The 12,520-nt window shown below is 55.3% G+C and overlaps 1 protein-coding gene across 6 annotated transcripts in view; it reads left to right on the top strand.

The window, feature by feature from the left end:
• Window positions 1-12,520, top strand: part of CNTFR (ciliary neurotrophic factor receptor) — a 39,253-nt gene that overhangs the window by 14,697 nt on the left and 12,036 nt on the right. For all 6 annotated transcript variants that reach the window (XM_017949776.2, XM_009188605.4, XM_017949777.3 and 3 more), the window contains 2 exons: window positions 6,804-6,888; window positions 10,948-11,181. In XM_017949776.2, coding sequence (XP_017805265.1) covers window positions 6,804-6,888; window positions 10,948-11,181 — 319 coding nt within the window. The remainder of the gene's footprint in view (window positions 1-6,803; window positions 6,889-10,947; window positions 11,182-12,520) is intronic.

Here is a 12,520-nt window from a genome sequence, read left to right as displayed (position 1 = left end):
CTCACTGTGAGGAGGGGAGGAAAGGGGAGGAAGGATGGCTTGGTCTTGCCCAGCAGACCAGAAGGCTCCTCAGAAGTAGCGTGCATGGTGCACGTGCACGTTAGGGGGCAGAGAGAACAGAACACAGAAGACATTCGAAGCTTCTTTTCCCCCCACCCAACTCTGGCTCTGTCAGAATGACTAGCTTCAGGTTTTTTTTGTTGCAAGCCAATGCATCACATGCACTGCTGCCCCCACCCCCCAGTGTGTGTGTCTGTGTGTGTGTGTGTGTGTGTGTGAGCTTGCATGCCTGGACCTCTGTGTATGGATTCAAGGGTGTGTCTGTACTATAGCAGTGATGGGTCCAGGGGTGGGTGTGGTAGGAGATGCTGAGGCAAATAGGTCTTTGTCCCAGTCTCCAACTCTGGAAAGCCATTCTATCCATCCTTGTCTCCATGGGGGGCCCTGCCTTGCAGCCTCCTTCCTGTCCCTGGCATCCACTTCGGGCCTTTCCCTACCCCATCCCCCCTGCTAAGGGAAGTCTTAGTCAACCCTATTGCTCTGCCCATCCCCTGCCTTTCATGGAGTTCTTCCAGCTGTCTAACATGCTGCAGCATTCTGTCCCTCCAAGAAGAGCAGCACTCCGCTCCCCACAGACTTAACCTGACTGGAGTGTGTGCCTTTCCTGGGTGGAGGGGGCCTCCTGATTCTTGTGGAATCCAGAAGAGACTGGACCGGGGTTGGGGGCTGGGGGATTTGGCACCAGTGCCTCAGGTTCTGTGAAGCTCTCCAGAGCCTATGTATCCAAAGGGAGGATATGAACTTATCTGCCCCTTCCTCTTCTCCATTCAAGAGGAAGGGGGCTGGACCAGATGACTTCTGAGGGTAAAAGCCCAGGCCTTCTGCATCTAAAGGGCTACTTAAGCACAGGCCTGCATGTATGTGCATATACAAGCCCATGCCCAGGTCACCAGGCAGCACGCAGGGCTCCAAGTGGGCCTTCACATGTGGGCACAGGCTGGTGACAGATTCCCATCTCCCCAGGATGCCTCCCCATCTGCCCAGCCAGGCCCATCATGGGAGGGCCCCAGGCTCCCCCAACAACACGCCCGCACACACATGCAGCAGGGCACGCACATGCTGATCTCAGGGTCCCTACAGTGCAAAAGGCTGGGAGTGGGGGTTTTGAGCACTCAGAGTCCAGGCCGCTGCCAAAATCCATCGGAATCTTGTCCCCCCCAGGCCTCCATCTCCGGCTGTGGAGGTCACAACAGCAGGTGCGGATACCCACCCCCCCAACTCACTCAATTGGGCCGCCTCCTTTTCCACAGCCTCAGCCAGCGTTGAGAGCTGGGGGACCGCTCCCCTTGCCTCCCTCCTGGCCCCCTCCTACTGGTGCTTGGCTTATCCTGCCCCCTTCTAAGGAGGAGGACGGGGCCTAAGCTTGGGTAGGGTCCTTTCCCCTGAGGACTGAGGCTTGCCCCTGGTGTGGGTGGGGACATGGTAGCCCAGGAGGAGGTAAATTTTGAATCCTGAACCCAGGCACAGCTTGGAGCCCTATGCCACTTGGGGTGGGGTCTCTGAGAGAGCTGAGAGGAGAGGCAGGTCTGGATTCAGAGAGGAGGGAAAAGAGAAGGGGCTAGAGACCAGAGATTCAGAGACAGGAGGGAGAAACACCATAGGGAGTGGGAGCCTGCCCGCCCATGGCCAGCTAGCCCCAGCCCACAAGCTGGCCCCTGACCTAGGCCCGCCCCTCCCTGGCTGGGGGCTTGCTGGGCCAGCTGCCAAGGGCCAGGCCTCCCTCCTCGGCCTGGTCCCCCCACCCCCCAAGCCTCTGGACCGCTCAGGCCTCTGCCCCCGCCCCCACCGCCCACGCTGTCCAGGCTGCCTAGGCCTGGTGGGATCTGGGGGCCTCCCAGCCTCAGCCCCTCCTCCCCATCCTGGAGCTTCCCGCCTGCCCTGACTGTCTCTTCCAGGCTCTCCCTCAGCCAGTACTGTTCCTCCCTGCCCACCATGTCCTTGTCCCTGTCTTTGCCCCCGCTCTGTCTCTCATTTCCTTCTCCAAGTCTATGTATCTCTCTTTCTCCGCTCCAACGTAATTCCTCTGCAGGTCTGAGGCTTCTAGAGTCCCCAGGCGTTTGAATCAGTGAGTCCATGCTGTGTCCTGTGTTCTTGCCTCATTCCTGAGATAGGTCCTCTAGGCTGCTGTGGGGAGAGGTGAAGGAGATGAGGCCCCAGGATAAAAGGTGCCTTTTCCCCTCACTGTGGGATTCTGGAGTCTGGGCTATGGGAGTCAGGGGACTGGAAGCTGTGGGGAGTCCCCTCCGCTCTTTGCTGGGCCAGATGCCCTTATCAGATGGATGTTCTGAACCCACCCTGATCCCTGGCAATGGAGGGAGTCCATCTGGTGACCTTCTCTGGATTTCAATTCCCTGCCTCAGAGATGGAACAATAACCTTGCTTTGAGGTCACTTGTTTTGAGGCCTCCCTGATCGTTCATTGTCCAGGCAAGACTGAGCCTACCTGACCCTCAGCATGCCCACAGCAACCCAAACCCTGAAGTTCATAACACACTATTACAGATCAACACGCACACACAATTATAGCTGAAACGCAGTTAGTGGTGCTCATTATCCCCCACCCTGACCTGATGGTGGCAGGACTTCCCCAGGGTTGGCCTTCTACAATCTAAACTGCTATCTGTGATTCTGCAGGGATAGAGGCTTTCCAAAACTCACCTCCTTTCCCCAGGTTCTACCCTGAGCTAGGCATGGGGTGAGGAGAGGGGCACAGGGCAACTGGAACATTGCTGGGACTGGCAAGACGGTTCTTGGGTCTTGGGTCCTAAGCCAGATTCTTAAACTGGGTAATAGAGGTTCCTGACCTGGAGCCTGTCATAGTGTCTGTCAGTGTTACTGATGGCGGCTGTCAGACTCCAGGGGTGCCAGTATTACTGTGGACTAGTATCATTCTGTGAGACTGTTACTGAGTCCATCGGCATCGCTGTGTCACTGTGTTGATGTCACCGTCAGTGTTACTCTATGTGACGGAGTCTCATTGCATCTTTGATTCTGAGGCTACTGTCACTGTGACTGTGTCATTGTCAACTGGTATCATTGCCCTGTTTGTTGGTGTCAATGTATGTGACTGTCACTCACTGCATTATTGTCATTGTGACTGTCAACATCCCTGTGTGTCATTGTCAATGGTACAACTGTGTCATTTTCAATGGGTGTTGTTATCATTGTGTAATGGTGTCTTTGTGCCACAGCAGGACAATGGCAGTAATTTGGGACCCCAGAATTTGACTCTTAATGTGTTACCTGTGTGGGAGTAATGATGACACTGGGGTTCTTTGCTGGGATAGGTGCAGGGACCCTTGTGCTGACAAGGGATTCAGGGGCTTCTGGGCGCTGGGCTCCTTTCTTGCTTACGGGGTACCCCCTCTGTTCCCTCCTCATTCTGGGGCTGACCTCTTCAAGGGGCTGATAGGAAGCCTGGGCCAGTTTGCATAGTCCTTATCTGGGGCTCTATGGGATTCATCCTGCAGATCTATCCCAGAGCCATAGGGTGTGGACTTGGAAAATTCTCAGGAAAGATGCTCTTTACCCTGGGATGGGTGGCCTGGAATGAGCCAAGGCGGGATGGAGGTGTGTCCTGGATGCCTCTGGCCTCAACCTCCGACCTGGGCAGTGGGCCCAGTTGGGAGTCTGAGGAAAGGGGGAAGTGACACTGGCCTGGGGCTTTCTGGATCTGCAGGGCAGGGGCATGGATGGGGTTTCACCCTTGTCCCCTAGGGGCTGGGGTCCTGGATCCCCAGAAAGAATCCTTCCAGCCTCCAGGAGGGCCCTGCTCTTGCCTCACATAACATTGACCACCATTCCATCCTCCTTTGTGCTAGAGGAGCTGGGCAGGCTACGGAGATGCTCTAGGGTGGGCAGAGACCCCTCCCAGGGGTCTCCTCCCTTCTCTCTGGATCTGTCCCTCTGCCCTTGAGTCTCTGCCCATCTCCTATGTGCCCCATCTTTCCCCCTGCGTCTCTCCTATCTCAGCCTCTCCTTGTCCCTCTGGGTCTCCACTCAGAGCTCCTTCTCTCTCCCTGCCTCTTGTTTCCCCTCCCTGAGTCTCTCCCTTTTCTGGGTGCCCCCAACCCTGCAGTGTCTGTCTTGGCACCCCACCCCCACTCTGCAGCACTGACTCTCAGCAGCGCCCGTCTCCCGTGGCTGCAGCCCTGTTGGCCCAGGGCCCGGCCCTTACAGTAACTCATTGGGCTGATGGAGGCGACTTTGATGAAGAAGCCACCCCTCCCCCTGTGGGGGCCTGAGTGTGTGTGTGTGAGTGTGTGTGCGTGTGCACGCATGCACGTGGGAGTGTGTGCTTGTGTGGACCAGGAGGGAGCTGGGAGTAGAGGCCATCCGTTCCTCCTCTCCCTGAACACTCCCATCCTTGGATCTAACCTCAGCCGCTCTGCCTGCTCTTCTGCCTGCCCATGCCCTGGTTCCTGCTCCCATGTGGTGGGCAGTGGGCCTGGGACCAAGGCAGAGGATCTTCCTGGCTGTGAGGAGAAAGACATGGACAGATGGCAGAGGCAGTGGGGGAAGGTCTGAGGGCGACTGGCCAGGGCTGAGGTCAGGGAACCAGGTAGGCCTCTGGCTGCTGTTCTCTTTTTCTCTCTCACACCACCTCTGAATTCAGGCAGTCCTGGATTCTTTTCCTGGCTCCACCGCTTGCTGACTGTAACTTTGGCCATTGTCTTAACCTCCTAGGCCTGAGGAGTAGCTGAAGAGTGCGGAGGGGCTGAGGGTCAGAAGGAGCCAGGCCAGATGGTAGCTAAGGCTCCAGGAGTCACTGATGTGCAGAGAGTAGCTGGGGCCACTTGGGACACAGAAAGATTTGCTGTGCCAGGGAGGGGCAGTCAGGGCACCTGTGGCTGTGACAGGGAGGACAGGAAAAGCAGGCTCAGAGGAGGGGACTTCCCTGGAGAAGGTCAAGGGTAGCAAAAGGCAGGCAGGAGCCCTCTCCCACAGGAAGCCCCAGGAAGTCTGTTGCTCTCCAACCTCTCCACAGCTGCTTCAGGCTGATACCCACATTTGTCTCTGCTATGCTACGTCTACACCGTCTGGAGCTGAGTCTCTGGCACTTTCTTGGGGTGTATCTGGCACTGCGTCTCTGTCAGTTTCTCTGGCTGTGTGTCTGGCTGTTTCTCTGGCCGTCTTTCTAACGGTGTCTCTGGCAGTGTGTCTGACTGTGTGTCTGATGGTGTCTCTGGCAGTGTTTGGAGTGGTGTGGATACTTCCTGACTGAGCATCTGGCTGTGGCTCTGGCTCTTTTCTTGAGCTGTTTTTCTGGGTGTATGCCTGTTTGTGTCTATCAGTTTCTCTGGTATTTCTCTGCTTGTGTGTCAGACGGTTTCTCTGGCACTGTTTCTGACAGTGTCTTAGCTCTCTGGCTTTGTCGCCGACAGCTTCACTGCCTGTGCTCCTTGCCTGTCCTTCGGCACTGTGTTTGCCTGGGTCTAGCTGAGTCCTTTCCAGTGTTTCTTGCGGGTCCTTTGATTGAGTCATTGTTCTCTGACCACCTCTTTGGCTGGCTATCTGGTTTCATCTACCTGTCTCTTTGGCTTTGTCTGATGGTCCTTCTAACAGTCTCTGGTGTATCTTCCACTATGTGTGGAGCTGTTTCTTTGGGGTCCTGTCTGGTGGTGTGGGGCAGTGTCCCTGGCCAGCATCTTTGCTGTGTGGCTGGCTGGAATCAGAGGGTGGCCCTGGTTGAGTGTCTGGTAGCATCCCTCAGTGTTTCTCTGGATCTTTGCTTCTGTGTGGTTGATAGTTCTCTCTCCTCAGACTGAAGGTGGGGGGTGGGGGAGCGGTTGTTACATTTGTGGCCCATTCTGCAGGAAATAATTATTTCCCTGCCATCAAGTGTAGATGTGTGCTGGGGGAGGGGAAGAGAATAGTTGGACTCATCTCAGGAAGCAGGACATCAGGTTGGGGGGCACTAGATCCATCTGGCTTCTGGGGCCATGTCCTGAGTGCATCCTGTGTACTTGCATGGGTGCATGTGGACACTGATGCACACCTACTGGGCTGGGGTTCCCAGGCTCCTAGGGGCACATGGCTGGGGTCAAGGGTGGGCCAGGGTCCCTGACAAGGACTTACATATTAAAATCCTTCATTTTCTCTTGAGCATTGGTGTACAATTACGGAAAAGTCACATCTGACCTGGGTCATGTCCCGCTACCCTGACTCGACTGCTCTGAGCTTCCCAGGGCCCAGTGGCAAGGCTCGCCGCAGGGGTATTGGGGACAGATGACGGATCTGAGCGGCTCTGGAGCATCCAGGTTTCAGGCTATCTCCCCAGGAGCACAACAGGGGGCTTCCATTCAAAGCAATCTGGAGAAGTATAGACCTCCAATTAAATTAGAACATTACCCTTTCAGTTTACGATGTTTATAGCAAATTAGCTAACCTCACCAGTAAACTTATTTATTTATTTTTTTTAGAAAAATGGCCCTGGCATTACCAATATTCTATAACTCATTTGCGGTTGACAACGCTGTGTAGCCAGCAGTCTTATCGAACAGCAAACCACCATAGGTTGCCTTCTACCATCTTAGCAAACCTTTGCCTACAGATGCCAATAATGTTGCTTTCTATTGCCTGAAAGAAGATCTTGAGCCCCATTAAGAAGGGCATTTTGGGGTCAAGATGCCCTTGCCCTAGGGCTGGGATTTCCCAGTCTTGCCTAAGAACAGGAGGGGCTCCCCAGGACAGTCCTGCCTGGGCTGATGCTGTCTCCTCCCCCACCCTGGTTTCTCCCAACAGATGGCTGCTCCTGTCCCGTGGGCCTGCTGTGCTGTGCTTGCTGCTGCCGCTGCAGTTGTCTACACCCAGAGACACAGTCCACAGGGTGAGTGCTCACGGGAGCCGCCTGCTGACCCCCGTCTCAGAGCTGGACATGAACCCTCACTGGCATAGCTGCATCCTGACAGCACTCAAGAGTCACACACTGGCATTGTCACACATGACCACCCAGAGGGACATGGAGTCATGTGACACTGATATGCACAGTCCTCCACAGTCACACCTGGGTGGTCAAATGCTGACAGTGTCTCTGGCTTGAGGTGATCTGTCTTCTTACTAGGGTGGCATAGGGTACAGGCAGGTGGGATGGGAATTGGTGGGGGAGGCTGGGGCAGGACCTGTGTATTGTATCTGGGTTAAAGGGGATCTCTCAGAGATTTGTGGGGGTGCAGTTGGAGGCACTGATTGGAGACAGTGGGCAAGACTGCAGGTCACCTTCTACCCTCAGCTTCATCCCAGAGGGAGGATAGGGACAGAGAAGGTGGACTGACTGAGAACAAGATGAGGGGACAGGGTAACATGCAGGAGAGAGCTAGTGCACTAAGGAAGGGACAGGTTAGTCAGCTGGGATGGCCACACGGGGGAGAGCTCAGGGCTCAGCCATTGGCAGCCTCCCTGCCCTCCCTCTACCTATTTCTCCAGTGAGGGGCAAGGCCTGCCCACAGCCCACAGGACAAGGAACCGTGTCCCTGCGGGGAGAAACAGGGGCCCTCTTAACTTGACCTCCTGCCCCTCTACTGCACTTGAGGCAGCACCTCAAACAGCAACATCAGCTGAGGGTCTGAACTCAAAACTCACCTCGAACAAGGCTCCCTAAGCTCCCTGCCTGCATGATTCCCACCTCATACTCTGTGTCAGTCGGGTTGGGTAAAAGCAGAGAGGGTGAAGGCCTCTCCAGGAACTAGGCATGGAGCAGACCCTGGTGGCTGGGCTCTGCCACCCTCAAGGCTGTGAGTAGTGAGTCGAGGCTTCTATGGCCTCTTCTTTATGAGATCAACAGTGAGACCCAGAGAGATCTTGGCCACCCCCAGGGGCATTGACTGGGCGTCTCTAGGGCCTGCCAGTGGTCTCTACCTTGTGCCCCCATGGTCCTGGACATAAGGCCACCTGTCTGAGAGTGTGAGATTGTGTTCTTGTGAGGGTGAGAGCGTGTCCCTGTTTGAGTGCATTTCTCTGTGTGGCTGTATTCTTGTGGGCTGTTCCTCACGTGTGACACTGTCTCTCTGTGTCACATTGCCTGTCTGCATGCCCTTTGTGGGCTGTATCCTTGCGTTTGAGACTGTACTCCACATGTAATTGTATCTCTCTATCTCTCTTCATGTGTTTGTATTAAACTGTCTCCCTGTGTCCCCGGGGGGAACTGCTGTGCCTCCGGGTGATGGTGCCCTTCTTGTATGTGTACGTGTGATCTCGTATCAGGTGTCACCATCCCTGAAGTGAGACAGTGTCCCTGTGTGACTGTGAACTTGTGACTGTGGCCTTGTGGATGACTGTCCTGCATGTCCTTCTTCTTTAGGGGTGACTGCCCTTGTTCCTGTGTATGTGGCAAAGTGAAGTTGCTTTAGGATGCCTGGGGGGACTGTTTCTGGCATGTGGTCCCCCTGTGAGGCTGTGTGTGCAGGTGTGAGGGAGCCGTCAGCTCTGTCCCTCTGTGTTCTCCATGTCCATGACCTCATCCTGTCTCTGTCTCTCATCCTGGCTTCTAACAACCTTTTCACAGCTGATTCCTTTGGAGCATTTGTCACCGCGTCAGGGCCAAGAACCCCATCCTCCCCCTGCTGCTTGATTTAATTTCTGAAATGGACAGCACATCAGTAGGGGCACCCACGGGGCGGGAGCAGAGCTGTCCAGAGACAAAAGATTAAATCACTGCCATCTTTGGAGCAGTTGCATGGCTGTGTGTATTGCCATTGTTGTGTTATTGTAGCGGTTGTGACACTGTGTGCTTGTTATGTCCTGTTGCCCCTCCACCTCTCCATTGTGGCCTATCGTTGTCTTCTGCCATTGTGTTGTCATTTCTTCATCCTGCCCTGCCCTTACATCATCGGTTTGTCATTACTGTCAGGTTGTGTTTCTACTTTTTTTGTGGAGCAGACAAGGTATGGTGGGGAGGTGTTATCCCATAGCCATTGTATAATGTCATGTTGGGTCGCTGTGTCCTTGTGTGGTGACTGTACCTGCTCCCCAGGATTAAGGGCCACACTGGGTCCATGTTAGCATTGAACTGCCTGGTCAGTGTTGATGTGTTGCTGCTGGGACCATGATGGCCACACCCCCTCCCCAAAGGTCAGTTTTCAGCCTCCTCCTCAGGCAGCTGGATGCAAAGTCTCTGCTAGGGGGTGCAGAGAGAGGGGCTTGGCATGTTTCCTGGAAGCTCCAGGTTTTTGGAAGGGAGGCTGGAGGGGGGCTCAGTGACTGGAGCTGGTGGACTGTTGGGGGGGCTCGGTGGCCGGAGTCTTGGACACTGGGCCTCTGGTCAGGGGGAGGCCCCTGTTTAGTGTCTGGTCCAGCCTCACAGCTGTGGCCTCCAAGGCCCCTAGCCACCACCCTTCCGCCCGTTCATCCTCTGTTCGGCTGGTCCCAGGCTCCACAGACGAGTGGTCAGGGCTGGCTGGGTTTTCTGCTTCCTTCTCCTCTGACAGGGACAGAGAGGCTCAGAGAGGGGCAGGATAGAGACAGGCAGCGAGGGAGAGAGACCCAGAGTCACAGAGAGACCCTGGCACAGCGAGGACAACAGAGGCAGCAAACCAGGACAGACGTTCCAGCGCAGAGAAAAGCAGTGCTGAGGAGGGGGCTGCAATGGGGGGAGGGGGTGGCCAGTGGGTCCAAGGGGGATCCCTACACCCCTGCAGTCTTGGTGGTGTTAACAAGTCTAATTAAGAGGCCACTGGCCCAACTTAATTGGCTCGTTAACAGGAATTGCCTCTGAAAATTCCCCAGCTCAGCAGGGTGACTCTCTGGAGGGGAGATGTAAGCGAGTGTTAACGAGGGATCCCGCAGCCCCCACCAAACTGCTACCCCCTCCCCCTTCCCTTCTCCTCTCCCACCTTCACTCCACAGATCTGGCCAAGACCTGGAAAATGTCTGTCCCTGAGGCTCAGGGGGTAGAATGAGAAGGGGGTGTCTTGAGATTCCCATCTCCCTGTCTCTCTGTGCCTGCATCTTAAATCTGCCTCTCTGCCCTGCTCGCTTCCCTCACTTCGCACTGCCTGTCGACAGGTGCTCGCCTCCACCCTTCCATTTCCAGTCTCCTGGGCTCCGTTCATCACGCCTGGGTTGCTGAAGCCAGGGCTGGGGTTTGATTTTGGCTCTGACAGGCTGCTCCTGGGGGCAGGAGATGAATGGTCAGAGTGCTCGCTTCATCCCAGCAGCACCGCACCCCTCAAGACCCCAACCTGCCCTAAGTAGTTCCTGCCTTGTGAACTTGACATCTGCTAGGAGTTCCCTAGGGTTCCCTGCTGCCCATTCTCCCTTCTCCTGCTGCCACCTGAGCCCTGGATGGCTGAGGGGCAGGTTGTTGTGGGATGGCAGGCTGGGCAGACGGAGGAAAAGGAGAGAGACAGGAAGAGAGATGGGGGAGGTGGGGATAGAGACAGGACAGAAAGAGACAAAGATGGGGTGGGGAAGAGAAATAGATAGGGAGACAGAAAAAGGAGTCCAGGAGTGGGGCCCCTCAGTGCCAGCTTGCCTGGGTAATGAACGTCAGTGACTGGGCTGAGCCTGTGGGTGGCAAGAGATCAGGGTCATGGGGGTCAGGAAACTTTAAAAAACCCAGGCACTGGAGAGGAACTGGGTTTTCTCTGAGAACTGACCCCTCTCAGCATTATGCAAACTCTGTCACATGCAAACACACACACACAGAAGATTGCCCAGTCATACACCTAGCCCCTGTATATGCATACGCATACATTTGGAGACACTCATATACCCACACACTTGCACACTTGAACACTCTCCATCTCCCCAAGACACTCACACAGTCAGACACTGAGCCTCTCGTCCTCAGTCATACATCCTCACAGGCTCTTGTCTGAGCACATTCATCTGGGAGTGCTGGGCAGGGCTGTGACCTGTGACTTTTGGCCTCTGTCCTCGCCCCCCACAGAGGCACCCCATGTGCAGTACGAGCGCCTGGGCTCCGACGTGACACTGCCATGTGGGACAGCAAACTGGGATGCAGCAGTGACGTGGCGGGTAAATGGGACAGACCTGGCCCCTGACCTGCTCAACGGCTCTCAGCTGGTGCTCCGTGGCCTGGAACTGGGCCACAGTGGCCTGTACGCCTGCTTCCACCGTGACTCCTGGCACCTGCGCCACCAAGTCCTGCTGCATGTGGGCTGTAAGTGTTGCCCCCACCCCTCATTCAGCCTCCCTCCTTCCTTGAGACCCAGACTCCTAGCCCAGATCAAGTCCCCTTCCGGTTAGGGGGAGACAGAGAGGGGAGAGCTGCAGCCTGACCCTTGCCCTCTGATTCTGTCCTGGCCCACTCTTCTGGCCTCTTAGTCCAGTCTTGCCCACTGAGTCCAGACGCCTAGACAGTTTGCCCATGATCCCACCCCCGTGGAGGTCTTAGGTATCCTAAAACCCTATTCCCTCTGACAACGTGGGCAGAGAGCTGGTAAGGCATGGCTTACCTGGGACATGAGTGGGGAGAGACCCTCAGGTCACGGATCTGAGCTGGAGGAGCCTCACTGTGTCTGCTCCCACAAGGGCTGGTCAGAGGGCCTCAGGGAGGGAATTGGGATATGTAGTTATACAGGTATAGGCAAGGTGCTCCAGGAGGCCCCAGGGAAGGAGGAAGGCATCCTGGAGTGGGAAACGAATGGAGACTTGGGAAGCGAATGGTGATTTAGAAGACACATTGAAACATCATTTCTGGCAGAGAGCTGGGTGTGACTGTAGGCCTTAGCAGCTGGGAGGGCACATAAAGGCCACTTGGGCTGGTGTCTATGTGAAGAGAGAGCTGAAGGAAGGGACAGGGGGGCAGATCATGATCCTGGAAGCTGGGCAGTGACAATTTCTGGGTCATGTTCCTAAAAGATCACTCTGAGTGGAGGGAGGCAGGTTGGATGGAGAAAAACCAAGGTATGAAGGAGGCTGTTACTGGATGCAGGAGAGAGGATGAGGACCTGGAACCAGGGCATGGAGCTGGGGAAGCTGAGAAGGGGCAGTTGGACCTCCAGGAATTGGTGATGGATTGGAGGTGGGAAGGACAGGAGAGTAGAGGGTGAGAGGAGTCAAGACAGCTGGAGGGATTCATGACTGCAACAGGAAGAAAACAGAAGGAAAAGATAATGTGTGCTGTTTGAACAGTGTCTTAGTTTGGGTTTCCCTAGAATCAGATCCCAAGATGAGAATTCTTATGCAAGTAGTTTATTTGGCAGGTGAGGGAAATACCATAAAGGAATGGGAAGGTAACACATAAAAAGGAAGTTAAGTTAGTCAATAAAGAGTAAGTTATCCAGACATTGCCTCTTGGCGACTGACATTAACCACTGAAGGTGCAGATGCAGAACATGCACCTGAGTTGCCCTGCTTGAGGGTAAGGGAGCTGGGATGTGTATGTACTAGCTCCTGCCCATCAGTGGTTGAGAGATTCACCTGGGGTGGGAGGGAGGCGCTTTGATTCCCCAGCACTTTTGACCTGATGTCCCAGCAGGCAAAGCAAAAGAAGGCTC

The sequence above is a fragment of the Papio anubis genome, chromosome 13 (assembly GCF_008728515.1).
Source record: "Papio anubis isolate 15944 chromosome 13, Panubis1.0, whole genome shotgun sequence".
In the NCBI taxonomy this organism is placed as follows: Eukaryota; Metazoa; Chordata; class Mammalia; order Primates; family Cercopithecidae; genus Papio; species Papio anubis.
This window is presented reverse-complemented; position numbering and strand designations above follow the sequence as displayed.